The sequence below is a fragment of the Suncus etruscus genome, chromosome 14 (assembly GCF_024139225.1).
Source record: "Suncus etruscus isolate mSunEtr1 chromosome 14, mSunEtr1.pri.cur, whole genome shotgun sequence".
NCBI classification, from domain to species: Eukaryota; Metazoa; Chordata; class Mammalia; order Eulipotyphla; family Soricidae; genus Suncus; species Suncus etruscus.
The window spans coordinates 41,982,643-42,004,011 of record NC_064861.1 but is presented as its reverse complement, the minus strand read 5'-3'; the positions used below and the strand labels follow the sequence as shown (position 1 = coordinate 42,004,011).

At 37.9% G+C, this 21,369-nt stretch overlaps 1 protein-coding gene across 1 annotated transcript in view; it reads right to left on the bottom strand.

Moving 5' to 3' along the window:
* LONP2 (lon peptidase 2, peroxisomal) overlaps positions 1-21,102 on the bottom strand; it is a 74,299-nt gene extending 53,197 nt beyond the window's left edge. Inside the window, exons 1-7 of the mRNA XM_049786063.1 lie at positions 20,782-21,102; positions 12,357-12,591; positions 11,199-11,330; positions 8,773-8,895; positions 3,412-3,575; positions 1,385-1,479; positions 709-967 (exon numbers count right to left, since the gene is read on the bottom strand). Of these exons, the coding sequence (XP_049642020.1) occupies positions 709-967; positions 1,385-1,479; positions 3,412-3,575; positions 8,773-8,895; positions 11,199-11,330; positions 12,357-12,591; positions 20,782-21,014 (1,241 nt within the window). The 5' untranslated portion in view covers positions 21,015-21,102. The remainder of the gene's footprint in view (positions 1-708; positions 968-1,384; positions 1,480-3,411; positions 3,576-8,772; positions 8,896-11,198; positions 11,331-12,356; positions 12,592-20,781) is intronic.
* Between the last annotated feature and the right edge of the window lie 267 nt (positions 21,103-21,369).

The following is a 21,369-nucleotide window of genomic DNA, read 5'->3' as shown; positions in this document are numbered from 1 at the left end:
TTTTCACTTTACTCTCAATGGCACCCTCTCTGCAAGGGAAACTTCTGGAGGAGTTCTACTGAATATAGGAGATTATCTTTCAGAATGGCAGGATTGATTTTGACCTTTGTGCAAAGCCAAGAGACAGCTCAGTTGCTCAAGTGTTAGGCAGATCTATCTTCCTCGTGGAGGTGAGTGTGGCCTAGCGTGCACTAGGAAACCTGCTTTAGAATAGCAGTGTTGACTTGAAAACTTGCCTTCTTGAAAGTAACTTTAAAATGCAAATAGAACAAATTTGCTATCAAAGATTTCACTTGACTTTGCCATCTATTTATTTGTTATACTCTTAGGTTATAGATGTAAAATGCTACTAAACAAGCAAAATCAATGTAATAACATTAACAATAAGACCTAAGAATAAGATACATAGATACATATTATGTCTTGACTTTTGGGGACCTTTATTCAAGTGAAGAATAAAAAGTAAAATCAAGAGATTAATTTGGGACCGGAGCAGTGGTGGAAGTGGTAGGGCATTTGCCTTGTACGAGTTAACCTAGGATGGACCGTGGTTCAATCCCCTGGTGTCCCATATGGTCCCCCAAGTAAGAAGCAATTTCTGAGTGCATAGCCAGAAATAAACCCTGAGCGTTGCTGGGTGTGCACCCCCCCCAAAAAAAAACAAACGAACAAAAAAAAAAGGAGATTAAACTAAGAAAAGTCATTTACCTGTGTCCTCGAATGTCAGATTGGTCACACACTCCTCCAAGTGCAATCCTATGGAACTCTCGACCCAGAGTCTTAGCCACTGATCTTCCCACACTTGTTTTACCAACTCCTGGAGGACCAACAAAGCAAAGAATGGGGCCCTTCAGGTTGTTTTTCAGTTGTCTAACTGCCAAGTACTCCAACACTCTTTTCTTTAATTTTTCCATGGCATAATGGTCATTATCCAGAAGAACCCGGGCTGCACGAATGTCCAGTCGATCTAGATTGAAATAAGCCAAAGGTTTTTAAATTGGAAAAAGTATGATCCCCCAAGCATCCTTAGGAGTGATGCCATAGTAAGCCCTGAATACCACTGAATGCAGTCCAAAATCCCAACCCCTCAAAAACAAAAACCTAACACACCAATTAAATAAAAAATGGGGAATATTTTAATAGCAATTATGTGAGTTTTTTGAGTAACAATTAGAGCAATTTCTCAATCAGAGTCCACATGGCTCTATGGACACCTAGAATATTCCAAGGGGACTAAAAAGTAATATATAAATGGGGTTAGATGAGTCTAAGAGGCCATCCAGTTAGAGAAGGGATCACGTCTGAAAATGTTCAGCAGGGGGCTATGATCAGAAAAAGGTTGAGAAACATTGTTTTTATAAAAAGGTGTTACTTGTTGGCTCACCGGTTGTACTTTTGTTCCATGGAAGTTCCACCATAAGTTCTAAGTAATTTCTTGTCAGAGCATATTCTGGCATTGACTGAGGCATTTTTTTGAGTCTGTGGAAAAAGAATTCAACATATTAACAAACGTAAAAGTTTTCCACAAAGGGGCTGAAGAGAAAGTAAAGCAGGTAAGGTGCCTTGCACATGCCTGACCTGAACTCAATCCTCAGCATCCAATATGGTTCCCTGAACAATGCCAGGAATAAGTTCTATGCACACAGCTAGAAGTAACTCCTAAACAATTGCTGGATGTTACCCAAAAACTAAAATTAAAAGCAAATGTATTCCACAAAAATTTTGCTGAATAGATATATTAAGCATATTTAGGTGAATAAGAAACACACTATTTAATAAAGTAATTTTATTCTACAACATAATTACAAAACAAGATACTACAAAAGGGGGACAGAATACATTATATCTGATTCTATCCTTGAAATAGTTTTATTAATATCTCAGAGAGAATCTTAATTCGTTTAAACACTAGCTTACTTTTTTTCTTTTTTTGGTTTTTGGGACACACCCAATGACGCTCAGGGGTTACTCCTGGCTATGCACTCAGAAATCGATCCTGGCTTGGGGAGACCATATGGGACACTGGGGGATTGAACCGTGGTCCATCCTAGGTCAGTCTCGTGCAATGCAAACACCTTACCTCTGCGCCACCAAACACTAGCTTACTTTTAACGAGATTTAAGTAACTACACATGGCACAATAATTACATAATTTTTTGTTTGTTTTGGTCACGTCCAGCAGTGCTCAGGGGTTACTCCTGGCTTTTCAGTTAGAAATTACTCCTGGCGGGCTTGAGAGATCTTATGGGATTGTGGGTATAGAGCCCAGGTTGACTGCATAAAGGCAAACACCCTACCCACTGTGTTATCACGATGGCCTCTAACTACATAATTTTTTTATAGAGTAAATTCGTAAAAGTAGGCTAACATAATTAACCTTAAAAAAATGCAACTTCTGGGAGTGAGCAATAGTACAACATGTAGAGTATTTGTCTTGCATGTGGTCAACACGGGTTCTTTTTCTGGCACCACATATGGACCCCTGAGCCTGCCAGGAGTGATCCCTGTGCACACTGGGTGTGACTCTAAAACAAATATAAACAAATAAAATAAAATTAAAATGCAACTTCTATAATATTTGCAATGTTTTTACAAACAACAGATATTCTACTACATTTATTAACTAATATCAATCAATTTTCAACTATATTTACTAATGTTAACTCAGAACCTTTTGATATTATATGTCATTATAATTTACAAATGAAAGAAAATGCAACATAGTTTTGTTACAAGTATTTTAAGAAAAAAATTTGGTTTTCTTTTACCCATGAGATCTTCTAAAAATTATAATAAACTTGTATATCCTATTCTGTCATCAATCTTTCCCTGTGTTTGAACAAAGAGAAACTAACATTTGCTGCCCTCTGGACTTTAAAATTCAAAAGAAATCAATGACGTGAAGAACACAATGATAACAGAACAAACACCATCTTTAAACAAAGCATACCATTCTTTAAAACAATGAAAGAGTAACAACAGTGATCGTATTGGATAGCTTACTAAAGACAACATTTGAAAAAATATTAGTGAAAGTAATATTATATTAATTCAGTATTAAAAAATTTTTAAGATTTTACTCACAAATAACAATAATTATTTATTCTTTCTCAAGAATTTAATTTTTAAGAATGTTTTAAGAATCATATTACGATTGAGAATGAAGATAAAAAGGCATTCCATAGAACATAACTATAATTTGAGAACTAGGAAAGCCATTAAAGAGCGAATGGGAAGATAAGATGAACAGAGGGATTATGGCCATGTTAAATATCAGATTATCAGAAATATCAAAGAATATAAAATAAATTACTTAGCTTTCAGTTTTTATCCAAAGTAGCAGATTTAAGATCCTATGAGCAATAGAAAGTAATATAAAAATACTCATAAATGAATGTTTTCTAAATTCACCTTTTTATCTCTTTAACACAAACTTTATGGGCCTGCTCTGGCATACTGGATGTTCGTATTTTTTTCTCTAGCATGACAATGTCATCATTATCTTCATCTTCTTCATCATCTTCTAAAGTACCTGGGATATGTGTAATTCTCTTAATAGGACGTATGGCTATCACCTAAAGCATAAGGTAGGAAAATTAAATAGTCAAAGTAAGTTAATAAGGTACCTCCTTGGGGCCCGAGTATAGCACAGTGGGCAAAGTGTTCACCTTGCACATGGCTGACCCAGGTTTGAGCCCTGGCATCCCATAAAGTTCCCGAGCCCACCAGGAGCAATTCCTGAGTACAGAGCCAGAAATAACCTCTGAACACTGTCAGGTATGGCCCCAAACAAAACAAAAATAACAAAGCAAACAAAAAGGTGCCTGCCTCCTACACGTAAAATCAATAGATCAATGCTGAATAAACATTTTCATATACCTTATATTTTTTGTTTTTTTCTTGTTTTGGGACCATATCCAGGAATCATTTCTGGCTCTGTGTTCAGGTCTGAACACATGTGATGCTATGGGGACTAAATGTGGCACCAGACATAAATAGAATCAGAGTTAGCCAAAAGGATCACCTATAAGCTAATGTTCTGTACTAAGTCCCTAGATCCTGAATCTTAGAAGGGGAAGAATGAAACTAAGAGGTACCGTATTTGCCGGCGTATAAGACGACCCTTCAACCCATAAAAAACTTCCTAAAAGTCTTAAAAGTTACTTCTTAAAAGTAAGTGGGGGTGTGGATCACTCGTCCCTGAAGCTGGAACAAGTTTCAGCATGCCGTATACCAGCATATAATATAACTCCTGACTTTTAGGAAGTTTTTCATGTGCTGAAGGATTGTCTTATACACCAGCAAATACATGATATACACATGTGGAAGTAGCAGAATTTACAAAGAATTTTTTTAATTGAATCACCCTGAATTACAAAGTCATTCATGTCTTTCCTTCCCACCCCACTGTGCCTCAATGGCAGGCACTTTTTCTTTTTCCTTTTTTTTTTTTCTTAATTTTAGGAACTGTGGTTTACACTATTGTAAAAAAAATTTTATAGAAAATTAGACATTATTTCTTAGTTTATGTTTACTTTATTAGCATGAAAAATTCAAGGAATGGATACTACAAATAATTAAAATATCTAGGAATTATCTTCCTTTAAGCTACTATTGAAGTCACACACATACACACACACACACACACACACACTGCTTATTTATAGCACTTCTTACCATTTGGCAACTCGATAAATTCTATATTTCTATATCACATTTCTAAGATCTTTAACTTTTCATCATTTTAAAATATTTTTATTTAAAAAACAATGTTTTATAAAGTTATTGATAGTTGGATTTTAGGCATATAATATTTCAACACCAATCGCATCACCAGGGTTCTCATACTCTGTCATTCCTAGCTCTCCAACCCCTACCCCTGCTTGCCAACTTGACAGGTACATTTGTACTCAGCTTAAGATTTTTTATTTTCGGTGTTGCTGAGCCAATACGTTGGGTTTATAGTTATACCACTCTCCCACATCACCATTATAACGGAAGCCCTAACCCGTTTCCCCATTACTTCTTTTTCTCTCTTCCTTTCTGCCTTGATTTCTTTCTTTCTCAGTCCTTCTTAAGCTCTGAGGCCATGGGGCCAGGGGTGACGTAGGCATACCCCCTTTACTACATTTCTTCATCCAGTTCTACATACCACAGTTAAGTGAGATTATACTATTGTGGTACTACTCTTTTTTCTTCAACACATAAAACAAGCTTCCTCCTTTCAAAATATTTTATCTTACCAATAGTCTTCCAGTCTATTTACCTTCCTTCTTGTAATGCTCTGCTTTAGCAACAAGTGACTTTAACTGCTACTTCCCTTTTTTCAATAATGACTTCAGTAATTTATATTTTGACTGCCACTTCCCCCTTCTCACTAATTGCTTCAGTAATTTATATTTTGACTTTCCTGCCATAATACTGAAAGCCTTCTTTGAAATCCAACAACCAAATTCATTCAAGTAATATGGATTAATTCTTTTTCTATGAGCTATAATACTGTAAAAAACTACCCACATACTCTTTTACATATTCTTAATCATGACAATATCATGAACTGTTGCTTGCCACTACTAGCGTGTGTCTACTATGAAAGCCTAAGAATTTGTTTAAGCTATTAAGCTGTCTTTAAATAAATTTGATTATACACAGATAAAAATGAATAAAAATTGGGCCAGAGAGCAATTAATGAGCCCTGCATTACATAGACCCAAGCTGAATATAAGGTTCTACCACATTCTGGAATATCCTTCTAGCCCTTTGAAGCTATTTTTTTAATTTAAAATTTAATTAAAGAACCATTTAAAGAACAAAGTTACTGATAGTTGGGTTTTAGGTTGATAATACTTCAACACCAATCCCACATCAGTGTTAACATCTCTCTACCAGTGTTCCCATGCTCCCACTCTCTTCTCATGTGCTATCTGGACAAGCATATTATGAAGTTTTGTGGTTGCAACTTGATCTCATGTTCTCTGTGTTGCTGAGTCAGTAATTTATAGTTTTATATATATATATATATATACATATATATACATACACACATATACATATACATCCATATCAACAGTATAGTAAAAGCCCAGGATCCTGTTCAATCATTATTCATTGCTGACCTTAAAGGTATTTTGAAGAACTTTCTGTAAAGCAATGATCATAAGCAGTTTTCTTTGTCCCCCAATGCAAAAATGTGTGTTGTTTTATCTCTTTGCACTAAATAAATAATACAGCCAATGAATTATAGCAAATTATAAATAATTTTGATTCCCCCTCCCAAATTTTGATTTCTAATGTTCAAATATTCTGGTGTCTTAGTAACCATTTAGGTTACTCCTTTCTCAACAATTTCCTCAGCCTACTTTATCGCTCCCTTCTTCAGGACGAAATTCTTCATATTGCTCTTCTCTATAACATATTCTCTTTGATATAAGAACATTTCTGTGCTTTCAAATTTCTAAAACTATTCTCAATTTTCCATTTAATACCCAGCATCTCTCAGAGAATTGCCATATTCATGCCTGTTCACATCAAACACATTTTCTTGATCTTATTTGTGTACAACAACAGTAAAATCAATAGTTCAAGATAGATCTCAGGGAAGCAGATAATACAGAGTTGTAAAGTGTTTGCCTTGTATACATAAGACATAGTTCAATCCCTGACACCTCATATGGTCTCCTGAGCTTGTCAGGAGTAAGCCCTGAGTGCAGAGTCTGGAATAAACCCCGAACACAGCTTGGTGTGGCACCAAAACAACCCCCCCCCCAATAAAAAAGACTTCAGACAGATCCCGTCATCTCCATAAATGTATAATAATAAGAATATTAAAAATCAACATAGAAAAGAAAGATTACTTAACAGCGCCACTGGGTCAAAAATCACTGTGTAAAAAATACAACTGTTCCCTTCATCTTTTTTTACTTATTTATTCTGGGGTTTTGAGTCATACCTAGCAATGCTCAGAGGCTACTTCTGGCTGTGTCAAGAATTATTCCTGGTAATACTCAAAGGATCATATGAGATGCCAGAGATCAAACCCGGGTTGGCCACTCTTCATTTTATTAACAGGGCAAAATTAAGTACATGGGTTAAAGAGTTAAATACATTTTAAAAATCTAAAGGGAAACTATAAGATGGCAGAGTATATTTATCGATGCACTGGAGAACAGAGGGCTTTACATTTAAAACTAGGAAAAGACTAACAGTGTGATTAAAGGAAAAGTGAAAGTCACAAGCTAAAAACAAAAATAAAGGAGGGGCTGGAGAGATAGCATGGAGGTAAGGCGTTTTCCTTTCATGCAGAAGGTAATCAGTTCGAATCCTGGCGCCCCATACGGTCCCCCGTGACTCCAGGAGCAATTTCTGAGCATGGAGCCAGGAGTATCCCCTGAGCACTGTTGGGTGTGACCCAAAAACCACTAAATAAATAAATAAATAAATAAAAAATAATAAAGGAGCCAGGTATGGCACAACATATTGTCATGGTTATTTTAGGAAAGAGTATTATAGTGTGCTTTTTTTTTTTTTAAGGAGCTTGGGGGTGGGAGGGGACATAGAGCTATTCCTGTTGTTGCCTAGCATGCCAGTGCAAACCTGTGGGGTTAATACTAGAGGCCTAACAATGTAGTACTTGAGGATCAAAATGACAGTTTCATAAGCACTTTTGCACCATCTTCCAAATCTCTATAGCGTGTTCTTAAAATATGCAGTTAATAAATAAATAAATAAAAAGATGGGGTGGAAAGAGAAGACAGGAATTAAGACATGACTTTCTATGTAGCCAATCCCAATCCTAATCCCATCAATAGCACTGCATGGTCTCTGAGCACTACAGGGAGGAACACTGAGCACATATCTGACTGTGGCCCAAAACTGCCAACAAACTTAAAAAAAATCAGACTCAAAGATGCCTCTCACAGTTATCTGATAATCTTTTCTTTTCTTTTCTTTTTTGCTTTTTGGGCCATACCCGGTGACACTCAGAGGTTACTCCTGGCTATGCGCTCAGAAATCGCTCCTGGCTTGGGGATCCACATGGGATGCCACGGTCTGTCCTAGGTTAGCGCGTGCAAGGCAAATTCCTTACTGCTTGCGCCACTGCTCTGGCCCCTGATAATCTTTTTAATGTAGCAAATACTAAAAACAATAGATAAGCCATACAAAATGAGAAATAGCTTATTAAATTATCACCTTTTGTGATTACTAAAACAAAAATGAGGAAAAAAGGTTTATTCAAAGTAAAAGTATTGGGAAGCCCCACTTATATGCAGGAGTTTCTGGGTTAGATTTCCCCAGTACTGATGTTTTTTGTTTGTTTGTTTGTTTGTTTTTTGTGTGTGTGGTTTTTGGGTCACACCCGGCAGTGCTCAGGGGTTATTCCTGGCTCCAGGCTCAGAAATTGCTCCTGGCAGGCACGGGGGACCATATGGGACGCCAGGATTCGAACCGATGACCTCCTGCATGAAAGGCAAACGCCTTACCTCCATGCCATCTCTCCGGCCCAGTACTGATGTTTTTAAAGTGGAAATGGAGTGGGGTCGTAGTGATAGCTCAAAGTGGAGCAGATGCAAGAGTCCTGGGTTCAATCACTAATATCACAAAGTTCCATCAAACTCCAATGGGAGAGAAACTGAACACTTTAGTGGTAGGAAGGCTTTTATCTTCTTCTCTCCATTTTTAGCTCCTCAAATTTTTCTTAAAAACCAAAACCTTGAATCTCACATTGATACAAACAAATGAGAACTTAAGTAACGGATTTAAAGAAATATTTACTCGCTTGTCATCATCTTGCTTGTGTTTTCTGGTTTTCTGAAGCAATTTCAAGCCTTCAATTTGTCTGACAAGCAGTGGTATGGTCATCTTAAATCGTTCCTCAAGGCTCACGGCATCTAAAATCTAAGAAATATGAGTTAGTTTTCTGCCACCAGTATCACAAGACAGTCAGTCACAACTTAGACTGCTAACAGAAAGATACAGCTCCTTCCAATATTCACAGCTTAGCTATAGCTAACAACCAAATTATGTATATTAAATAAATAATTTCTGGTATGTATAAAAAAACAGGTATCCTGAGCTTTCATTTTAAAAAAGGAAAATATAGGGGCTGGAAAAATAGCACAGTGGTACAGCGTTTGCCTTACACACAGCCAATCTGTGTCAGACCCAGGTTCGATCCTCGGCATTGCATATGGTTCCCCAATCCTTCCAGGGGTGATTTCTGAGTGCAGAGCCAGGAGTAACCTCTGGTATGTTCCCAAAACAAACAAAAATAAATAAAATAAAAAAGAAAATATTGGCACAGTAATCCTGTCTTTAGGTATTTATTCCCAGGATAAAAAAATTACTGACCCAAAGAATATATGCACAATGTTAACCATCTCAGCACTCAGTATACTAAGAGTTGGAATCAATCTAAACGTCCAACAACAGTCCCCTTGGAATATCCTGAGTGCCCATAGAGCCATGTAGACTGTGATTGAGAAATTGCTCTATTGTTACTCAAAAAGCTCACATAATTGCTATTAAAATATTCCCCATTTTTTATTTAATTGGTGTGTTAGGTTTTTGTTTTGGGGGGGTTGGGATTTTGGACTGCACTCAGTGCTGCTCAGGGCTTACTATGGCATCACTCCTGATGATGCTTGAGGGATCATATATGATAAGAGGAGTCAAACTTTGCATGATACATGTCTAACTCCATACCATCTCTCTCGCCCCATTTCTTGATGTAAATTGTTTAGAAAATAGACATAGGTCTTGACGTCAAAGAGAAATGTGGACTGGGGTGTTAGGTTAAAGCACATGGTTGATCCATTGATCTTTGAGCATCACTGTGTTTATACTAATCTCTTTTCAGTACTTCGCTTGCTTTTAAAGTAGCTGGATTTTAAGTATTAAACTCATCAACTCTCTCAATAAAAATGCAAGTGTTCTGGGAAGATTCAATAAAGCAGAATGTTTTAAAAATACTATAAAAGAATGTAAGAAAACTTCTGAGGTTAAAAAAATACTAATTCGGGCCCGGAGAGATAGCACAGCAGTGTTTGCCTTGCAAGCAGCCGATCCAGGACCAAAGGTGGTTGGTTCGAATCCCGGTGTCCCATATGGTCCCCCGTGCCTGCCAGGAGCTATTTCTGAGCAGACAGCCAGGAGTGACCCTTGAGCACCTCCGGGTGTGGCCCAAAAACCAAAAAAAAAAAAAAAATACTAATTCAATATTCTGTACTTGGATATTTTTTTAAAGTGCCTTTTTAAAAAATGTAACATACTAAAAATTATTTAAAGTAAATACATTTTAATTTAAACAGTTTTATAGGTTGTGATTCTTTCCCATCCCCTCCAGTTTGAATCCTGATCTCTAAGACAAGATTTTAAAGAAGCTAAAGATATCTTAAGTGTCTTTAAAACTCATTTCACTTTAATAGAAACTATAAATCATAGAAAATGAACCATATTAAGCTTATGTACAAAACAGAATGAAAAATTACATGAAATCAAGAGGTGAAGGGCCTATTTCAGGTCATTTGAAGATTCGCATGGCCTACAAACTAGGCAGACAGGTCATGAGCAGATTGATGAGAGGCATGCGACATACCTATCTGTCCCATTATATGCCAGGGCCAGATCACAGGATTCTATCTACAACTATTGAATGACCAGACATTTTCCTTCCCTATCATAAAATAAGTCCATACAGAAGGCAAAGGCTACAGCACCATACATTCTCAGTAATAAAATATAAAAAGGAATAAATAAGTAAATAAAATGTAGTGAGGAGGGTAGTACAGTGGGCAAGCCAGACATCCTGTTAATTTCAATTCAAATCCCCAGCACTATATATAAGTTCACTGAATAATGCCAAGGATCACTCCTGAGCTGAGTAAGGAATAAGCCATGAGTACTACTGCTTATGATCACAAAGCCGAAATCAAGCAAAAAGCAAAGGAATATTTATGTTAAATATAATTTTTTTATTATTCTGGCTTAACTTTGCCCATAAACTGAAAAACCAGCACTGGTTATGCAAATAAAAGTGTTGCATATATAAAATGGTAAAGCAATGTCTTTTAAAAGCCAATTTAAGTGTGAAATTATTTTAATTCCATAAATCTCTTACCTGAGGGGCAAATTTTGCTATTTAGATCTAAATAAAAAAGTGACAAGGGAAACAGCATTCAAGAAGAGACACTGCACTGTACCTGGAGCTTTTCTTTGTTGGATGTTCGGATAATTGAGGTCAAAATATCAGGTAAAGCTTCTCTGGGTAGATTATCTAAAAGACGCCTCAATTTAGCAACTGCAGGGACAGACATATCCAACATTTCAACCAACTACAAGAGTAAAAAAAGCAGCGTTAATGACATCTAACAGGATTTATGAACTGAAAAGAAAATCAGACTTCCATATAGTTATTTTTTAATATCTTTATTTAAACACCTTGATTACAAATATGATTGTAGTTGGGTTTCAGTCATGTAAAGAACACCCCCCTGACTTCCATATTTCTGGAAGTTAGTTTTTTTTTTTTTTAGTACTTGGTTGTGTCCCAAGTAAAATGCAGGTATTTTACCCAAAGGCATTTTATCCACTACGATATTTTTCTCTTCCCGACCCCAACACCTTTTAATCAGATAAAATGTCTGTAAGTGAGTTCTTTAGATACCTATTAGGGTCACTGGATTTCATTAACAAAAAAGAAGAAAACAACTTTTATATTTTTCGAAAATATGAAAAAATGGGAAAAGGGACAGAGTTTTTTGTTCAATGTATTTGTTGTTGTAACTGTTCAATCAACAATTAAAACATTAAAACAAGAAGTCAAATATTAATGTATGTATATAACATATGCTTTCCTTTTGGCACTTTTACATGATATATTTACCTAATATCAACCATAACAGATCAATTTTCCATAAATTTATTTTTCCATAATTATTGCTAGGCACTCTGGATCTTGATTTCTGACCTAATACAACACACAATTTGATGCCTAGATAATCTTGTAATAGCTTCTGTGCAAAATTCATTGTAAAACATCATTTAGGCTGAATAACTAAATTTTTTAAAACACCAGTCATGAGAAAAGTTGTAGAAATACCTTTTGCAAAAATTTTAGAAATCACTGATTAATATGTGCTAGACTGAGTCTGATACAAATCTAGATATAAACAAATTGAAATTGATATACTATTAAATTTTAAGCCTGTGGAGCTTAACTGAAATTAAAATACTGTAGAGTTAAATCATTTGAACATATCCTGTCCTAAAAACTTCACTCTCTAATACGGTCAATCCTATTTCAGGGCAGAAAAGCAATGAAAGGAAAAGGTTTTTAAGAAAAGATAAAAGCAACTCACCTGTACTGCATATTTGTAAAACTGTTCTGATAATTCTCCTAGTTCCTCCCTTGCTTTACAGGTGTTGGGAAATTCCTCTAGACGATCCAACTGCTCTACTTCAGCAACAGGATAAGGCTTCTCCTTTATGACCTGCACAATCTGGAACCGGCACAGGCCTGTGATCAGCAAAGTATAATGGGGCTTAGGCCAGTTACTGCCCACAACCTGAACTGCCAGTGCAGCTGTGCCAATTCTGAAAAACATGCAAAACATCAGTGTTACAGATATTCCATACAGTAGATCAGAAACTGGCCTAAGAAAGTGCTTTGTTGTTGAAAATTTTCATTATAGAAAAAAGGAACTAAAATGAATGTTCTCTATTTAGATCAAGTAATACTTGGCCGTGGGGCAAAGAAGACTAATTCTAATTAGGATCTCTTTTAAAAATTATGTAGAAATTCCATAGCATTTTGATTATTTAAACATAAGAAAGACAAAAGTAGAACACAATTAAATAGATTAAATTAAGTTGCCTACTAAAAACTAGGCAATGTATATCCTTAATTTATACAATTGGCATTTAAAGCATTAAAATTTAAATAACATGATACAAATGAATTAAAAAACGATTTCAATATCAGTTCAGCTACTAAGAGCAAGCCATTTTTTTTTTTTTTTTTTTTGGTTTTTGGGCCACACCCGGTGATGCTCAGGGGTTACTCCTGGCTATGTGCTCAGAAGTCGCTCCTGGCTTGGGGGACCATATGGGAAACCAGGGGATCGAACCGCGGTCCATCCAAGGCTAGCGCAAGCAAGGCAGGCACCTTACCTCTAGCGCCACCGCCCGGCCCCAAGCCATTTTTTTTAATACAATCAACCTATACAAGTTCTGCATATCCCTTGCCAAACTGGTGTCAAACTGTCACCACATTCTGAGAATTAAAATAAAATAAATTCAAATAAAAATTCATTTGAACATCTTCTACCAAAATTTAGGAAGACAAATATCTTAGAAAGGAAAAAACATGAACTTTTAGAACTTATTATGATTTAGAATCATTTTGAGTGTGTTTTGGCTGCTATTTTTTGTTCAATTATGATCTATTTCTATTTTGTGAAAGCCAATTCAAGTTGCCTGAGAAAGCTAGCTATCCCAAACAAGTAAGAGACTAATTAAAACTCACTGCTAAAGATAACCTGGAATACTTATATAAAGCAGAAAGTGTTCTGTCTACAAGAAATATCAACAGATCAGAAGCCAGGTGCTTGGCCTAAGGGGTTTGCAGTGGAGAAACTGAAGAGATACTGAAGAGAGGGAGGAGACAAATTCTACCTCAGGTGATATACTTAATTATTTGGAATACGTCACTAAGTAAAAGTGAGAATATAATTTTCCTTAAAAATCAATGCTTTTGCTAACTGTGAAATGAAGATATCCCAAACAGAAGAAATTAGTTGTTTTTACCCTATGCCTCTCCTACTGAGACAAAATATATAGAGGTTTAAATATGCTAACTGTTCTCAGTTTAAATCACTTGCAAATGAACAGAGTGTATGTACCCTTTGTAAAGAAAAGCATGACCTGTAACATAATATATCTAGTGAGAGATTTATTAGGGAATAGTATCAATGTTCAGCACTATTTCACAAGTTCTACTATATAGCAGGCTCTCAGTTTTATTCATAAACATTGGTATTATTCAATTAGTCTAATACTTTCCTTCTAAGCAAACATACTATACATGGTTATATCCCATTATATCACCTCCTTACTCTCCACTAATCATCTTCCTCTATTTTACAATTCTTCTATTAGTGTATGTTTATTAGGCTTGTTTATATTAGATCTCCATTTATACATCCAAGTTGTAATTTATTATTTTGTTATTTTTGCTGTTGCTGTTGTTTTTTGGGTCTTGGGACACATCTATTGGTGTTCAAAGGTTACTTTCTCCTAGCTCTACTCTCAGCAATCACTCCTGGAGGCTTGGGAAAAACCATATGGAAATTTAGGGATAGAATCTGGGTCAGCTTCATGCAAAGCAAGCATCCTACCCACTGTACTATTTCTCTGACCCCAAGTAGTAGCTCATCTACATATTAATACTTGACTTAAAATTCTTTATATATAAATTTTATAGTATAAAGATTTTTGAAACTTGTAATAGAACTCTACTTTCCGGGGGCTGGAGTGGTGGTGCAAGCAGTAGGGTATATAACTTGTAAGCGCTAACCTATGACGGACCACAGTTCAATCCCCCAGCATTCTTTATGGTCCCCCAAGCCAGGAGTGATTTCTGAGTGCATAGCCAGGAGTAATCCCTGAGCATCACCAGGTGTGGCCCAAAAACGAGAGAGAGAGAGAGAGAGAGAGAGAGAGAGAGAGAGAGAGAGAGAGATCTGCTTTCAGAGTTATATTTTATTTTAAATTATTGGGGGAGGGGTACACAGGGAGAGGTACTCAGGGAGGTACTAATTTAATAATACCAATGTTTATGAATAAAACTGAGAGCCTGCTATATAGTAGAACTTGTGAAATAGTGCTGAACATTGAAACTATTCCCTAATAAATCTCTCACTAGGTATATTATGTTACAGGTCATGCTTTTCTTTACAAAGGGTACACTCTGTTCATTTGCAAGTGATTTAAACTGAGAACAGTGAGCATATTTAAACCTCTATATATTTTTTTCTCAGTAGGAGAGGCATAGGGTAAAAACAACTAATTTCTTCTGTTTGGGATATCTTCATCTTGAGCAGTCATGGTACCACAAGTTACCAGAGACTGAACCTGAGCTTCTAGCAGCAAAAACATTCACTCCAGCCCTTTGATCTATCTACCCTAGTCCACATTATACTAAACTAAAAATCTGGCTACATGGGGTATGATACAGATCATTTGGAAACTGACTTAAATAATGAAAGGTTTCCAAATACATTTCAAAACAATCAAATGTAGTGGCAGGAAAACTTTTAACTATAGGAAAGAAGTTTTCCAAGATGATTATTTTTATAATATCTCAACTCTGGGCTATATGCCACTTTTCCTTCTTTTTTAAAAAAACTTTGTAGACTTCTATTTTTCTTGGAATCTTCAACCTCTCAAGTCTTTTCTGTAATGCTATTTTGTTCTGCCCCTATTCAAAGAACCTGGTGTCCCTTTTCATATCCCCACAAACTCCTTTTATGAGATTTATATTTAACACTACTCTTTGCAGAAGACTAATGCCACTAACATATGTATTGCTTTGCAATTTATGAAAGACTTTTATACATATTTTATATTTTATACATATTATTATATCTCACTATTACCTAGTATGTAGAAAATACACTTCATTATAAATAACTTCTATAAATCACTGAGACTCAGAAGGTGAACAGGTAGAGTGGTAAATGGCAAACATCAAAGATATTAAATAACTGGACATCTGATTGGGTTTTATAACAGGTTTTCCTTTTTCTTGCTACAATGGACCATGGATGTATATCTTTGAGAATAAAAATGAAGCTATTAGGGGCCAGAGAGATAGCATGGAGATAAGGCGTTTGCCTTGCATGCAGAAGGTCAGTGGTTTGAATCCTGGCATCCCATAAGGTCCCCTGAGCCTGCCAGGAGCAATTTCTGAGCATAGAGCCAGGAGTAACCCTGAGTGCTGCTGGGTGTGACCCAAAAAATCAATCAATCAATCAATCAATAAATAAAGTTTCTGAACAGTTGTAATAGGAGAAAGCACTATTACTTAATATCTAATATGGACATCCTAATGGCAATAATGAGAAACACTTCTCGGTAATTAAAAGCTACATGTTTTAGAATGAATGAAATGTACAGCAGATAAGGCATTTACTTTGCATGTAGCTGATCCGGATTTGATCCCCAGCATCAATCCTGATGAGCACCACCAACAGTGATTCCTGAGTGTAAAGCCAAAATGAATCCCTGGCCATCATTGGGTATGGACCAAGATACAAAAACTAAAAGCTACATGTTTTTAGGAAACATCTTTATAGTTTTACCTTGCTGTTACTCAATGTACCTTGTTGAGTACTTAATAATTTTTGGTAAAATTATCAAAATTAAAAATGTTTTGGAGACAAAGGATTCTATTAGGATAATTCCAACTTCTTCATAAAGTTCTGTGGCTCTAGAAGTTTCTACTTTCATTCCTTTCTTTTGAAGAAATGAAAATTTTAAAAGAAATTTAAGAAATGCCACTTTTAGAAAGACCTCTTTTAAAAACAATAACTGCAAATTTAGAAAAATCTAAGTGGAACAGATTAAAATGTAAAATATTTTTTGTTTATGATAAAAATCCAACTACAAACATGCTTGTAATCATGGTGCTTAAATACTTATATAAAAATTAAAAATTGATATAAAATGTAAAATATTACTATTATTAGATAATAAAACTACAATGTCAATTAAACTAATGAGAGCTTTCAGAGATGAAGAAGACAAAAACTGGAAAGGGACTGAGAAATCAGCACTGTGAAGAAAAGTGATTGTAACACCTGAAGAATAAAGACTGGAAGAAGACTGGATGACCATCTTGAAATGTATGAACAATTCATGTACATATCGTGATAAATCACTCATTTCACTAAGAAAACAAACGTCACTAGGAAGCCACTAAAACAATTCCAGTTTAACAGGCTGCCTGGAGGTGGAGTGAAAGCCAAATTCTACACTGGAGGGGTATTCGTAAGCTCTTCCTTTTAAAAGGCTCTGGTTTTGGGCAATATGCCTGCACAATACTAAGCAGAACAGAACATTGCTATTGCTATAAAGGACGTGTTTCAGGTAAGTCAACATCTGGCCCTTCTACCTCATGTGGTAAGAAACACAAGGACCAAGTACTTCACTGGTTCCTTAAAGACTGGAGCAGAATGACCTGGATTGTGTAAAGGAGACAAGAGACATCGACTGAGTTCCTAATATTGCATCTGGAGAACTACCTGGAAAAGCAGGTAACTGGGGAAGGGCAAGTCTATGTATCGAAAAAAAAAATTAACGGTGACTCAACATTGCGCTACTAATGCTATTTAATGTTTTTTAAAAAGTTTTAAAAACTACTTAGAGAGGAAAAAAAGACATTGGAACCTACCCCCAAAAGAATGTAATGAAATCTTTCTTCATGATTTTCCAAGTAGCAAATATTCTAGGTAACTAAAAAAATGGGAGGTTGTCTTATAAAGCTGGAATTCTTTGAAGAGTTTTCACTATATGCTTTGTTTTTATTTTGGGGGAGAGCTGGTCACATCTAACTGTGCTCAGGAACTATTCCCAGCACCATTTGGGGTGGGGGTTACACCCCAAAGTGCTCAGGGGACCAAGTAGGCTGAGAATGGAAGTAACCTGATGCATGCATCTACTCTAGCTAGTTGGACTATCTCTGGACTTTACTGTGCACTTTTGAACTTTAATGACCTGAATTTTGCTATTCATTTAAAACAAAGCAGCAATAGTAACATCAAGGACTTCCAAATATTATTGATTATTACTGATTACTTCAGAAAAAGTGAGTTATTTTTGTTTTGGAGATATTTATGTACGAAATAGTTAAAAACAAAACAAAACAAAACAACTCCAAAATCTCAATATCAAATACATTATTTAGGCTGAAAATATGACCAAACTTACTACTGAAATTCAGAGCGAATGCATAAGAAATCGCCTATAGGTACAGAAAAAGAATAGAAAAAAATCAAATCAAGACCACTTCACTTAGCAGAGAATTAAGTGTATAAGCAGTAAGAACAAAAAAAGTATGGGAGAAAATATTCAAGAGGTGTAAGAAATGGGATCATGTATAGGAAACCAGAAATCCTCACAGAGTTTACGGAAATGTGAACAAAACCCAATTATAGTCAAGAAATAACCAAAGTAGATCAGATGGGAGACAAAATGGTTTTCGTGCTGTCAACAAAGAGCAAATCTTAGGGCTTTTTCAATTTATTTTGCTTTCAGGATCTTTCCTTTATAAATCTGCAGGAATGGGGTAGGGAAAATAGCTCATAGGACTATAGCTCATGGGAAACACCAGATGCTAGCATCTGTAATCTATGACACCCAGAACAATACACATCCTGGACACGCTGTGTACCACCACCCTGTCCTACACCAAAAATTATCTACAGGCTCTTCTTAATGTAGAGTCACAAGATTTTAGATTAAATAAGGCATTCTGGGATGGAGCAATAGTGGAACAGGTAGGGTTTTGCACACTGCCGAAGAGGATTCAATCCTTGGCATCTCATCTGTTTAGTCCCAGAGCACTACCAACAGTGATCTCTGAGCAGAGAGCCAGGAGTAAGCACTGAGCACCACTGAAGTTATTAAAACAAAACAAGGCATTCCTAAACCGTCCCTAAAACTATTATCAGGAGGAATCACTTGAAAATAACCGGAGCTGTATATGCATGACTTCTAAACTAGAAATACCTTGAAAATTCAGGATAAGAAGCAAGGACCTAGAGATGAATTTGATATAAAACTGGCAATTTTGGAGTGTACATTATAGCCCATCATCTTCCAACAGGAAAATAGTGTTAGACACGTATGCAATTTTAACAGCCACATTATAAAGTAAAAAAAAAAAAAAAAGAAAAAAAAAGAGGGCGGGGGGGGGTCACACTACTGATTTAGCTCCAAGGAGCCAAAATATTACCATAGCTCAACATTTGATCTATATGAAATTTATAAATCAAGACACTCTTCGTACTAAAACCTCAAAACCCAACCTTTTTCTGCCTATGGAACATTGCAGGGGTCTCATACTCGCAGCCCCTCTCCCCCGCAAACGGCCCTCTGTACAACATTTTGTGGCCCTGACCTAGAGGAATCTTTCTTTGTTTTGTTTTGTTTTGTTTTGTTTTTAGTTGTTTGGGTCACACCCTCAATGTTCAAGGCTTACTACTGACTTTGCACTCAAGGATCACCCCGACTTTGCCTCCTGTGGCCCACAGGTAAATTGAGTTTGAGACCCCTGATTTAGGGTGATAGGGCAACCTGGTATGTGCAGGACTACAGGGTTTCCTGGGTCAGGCAATCACACAAATATGAACAGGTGAGCATTTCCTACAGGTGAGCACCAGCTGTGCAAAGACAGGTCTTTTTCAAGCTGCTGCAAGCTGGTTGCACACACTGAAGCTTCACTTCCTCTAACACACCTCACAGCCAGGCTGCAGAGGTAAAGTCCCTCCTCTAACAGCACACAACCACGCTATAGTGCCAGGGCCAGCAGGCAAAGTTCTAGAGAGGAGAGGAGGAAAGTGCGAGGCGAGTCCCTTTGGGAAAACATGGAGCAGAGGGTGGGCAAAAAGGCTCGACCAAAAGTCAAGGACGGGCTGGTGTGCTGAGCAAAAACAGACAGAAAGAGGCGGGGAAGGGTCTGGGGACCGGGTTGGGCGAGCACAAGCGAGCAGGAGGAGGGGCTGGTGTAACAAATTTGTGTGTTTGTGTGTGTTTTGTGTGTGTGGAGGTGTGTGTATTGGGGGGGGGTGTTCCTTACACACATAAGAGCTTATCTGTCCGTGTGTCCCTTACACACAGCACTAGTGACCAGGGGTTGGAAACTTGGTAGAGCAAATTCGGGCAGGGTGTGTGTGTGTGTGTGTGTGTGTGTGTGTGTGTGTGTGTGTGTGTGTGTCGGGGGTGTGTGTGTGTGTCGGGGGTGTGTGTGTCCCTTGTGTGTGTGTATGTGTCGGGGGTGTGTGTGTCCCTTACACACATAAGAGCTTATTTGTGTGTGTCCTTACACACATAAGAGCTTATGTATGTGTGTGTGTGTCGGGGGGGTGTGTGTCCCTTACACACATAAGAGCTTATTTGTGTGTGTCCTTACACACATAAGAGCTTATGTATGTGTGTGTGTGTGTGTGTGTCTGTGTGTGTGTGTCCCTTACATACAGCACTGGCGACCAGGAGGAGGAGGGGCTGGAAACTCGGTGGAGCAAATTCAGGCGTGTGTGTGTGTGTGTGTGTCCCTTACATACAAAAGAGTTTATTTCGTGTGTCCCTTACACACATAAGAGCTTGTGTGTGTTGTGTGTATGTGTGTCCCGTACACACATAAGTTTGTGTGTGTCCCTTACACACATAAGAGCTTGTGTGTTGTATGTGTGTCCCTTTCATACATAAGAGCTTGTGTGTGTGTCCCTTTAAACATAAGAGCTTATTTCTGTGTGTCCCTTACTCACGTAAGAGCTTGCGGGTGTGTGTGTGTGTGTGTGTGTGTGTGTGTGTGTGTGTGTGTGTGTGTGTGTGTGTGTGTGTGTGTCCCTTACTCACGCTAGTCTGAGGCAGCAGCGCCTCTTGGCCGCGCGGGGACACCCCCATCCCCAAGCCTGATCTGGAGGCCGGTCCTGGGGGTGTGTGTGTTGGAGGGGGCCCGGGCAAGGGGGGGGGAGGGCCTCCTATACCTCCTGCCCGGCCTACCTGTGCAGCGGCGGCAAGTCCTGGGCGTCGCTGGCCGGGTCGGGCGTGTTGGGGATGACCCCGAGGATGGTGCTCTGCAGCGAGGTGCCCTTGAGCAGGCGGTTCCGCACCAGCTGCAGGTTGCGGGCCGAGTCCACGCTGGTGCGCATGGTGGAGCCCGGCAGCAGCACGCTCTCGTTGGTGAGCAGCAGCGGGAGGCGGCTGGGGATCTGGATGGGGCTCACGGACGACATCGCGGACGAGCGGAGGGGCGCAGGCCGAGGCACCGCGACCAGCAGCAGCTCAGCCCGCAGGCCGCTTCCCCGAGCTCCGAGTGGCCGCTTCCGGCCCGCCCCCGGATCCGGGCCCGCCCCCCAGCCGTCGGGTTGCTTCTGCGCGCCGCCACCGCCCGACCCTGCGCCGTAGTTCTGCGAATAGAGCGGCTCCGGAGCCCCTAGTGACTTTGCCTTCTCCACATCTTCCTTCTTTCCAGTCAGGCCGACCTTTCCGGCTAGTTGCTTTGGCTGTTTAGAAGGATGGCCGTACTTAAATGATATCAACTGGAAATGTGTTAACTCTATTTGATTTTTAAGTGTACAAAATATTGCA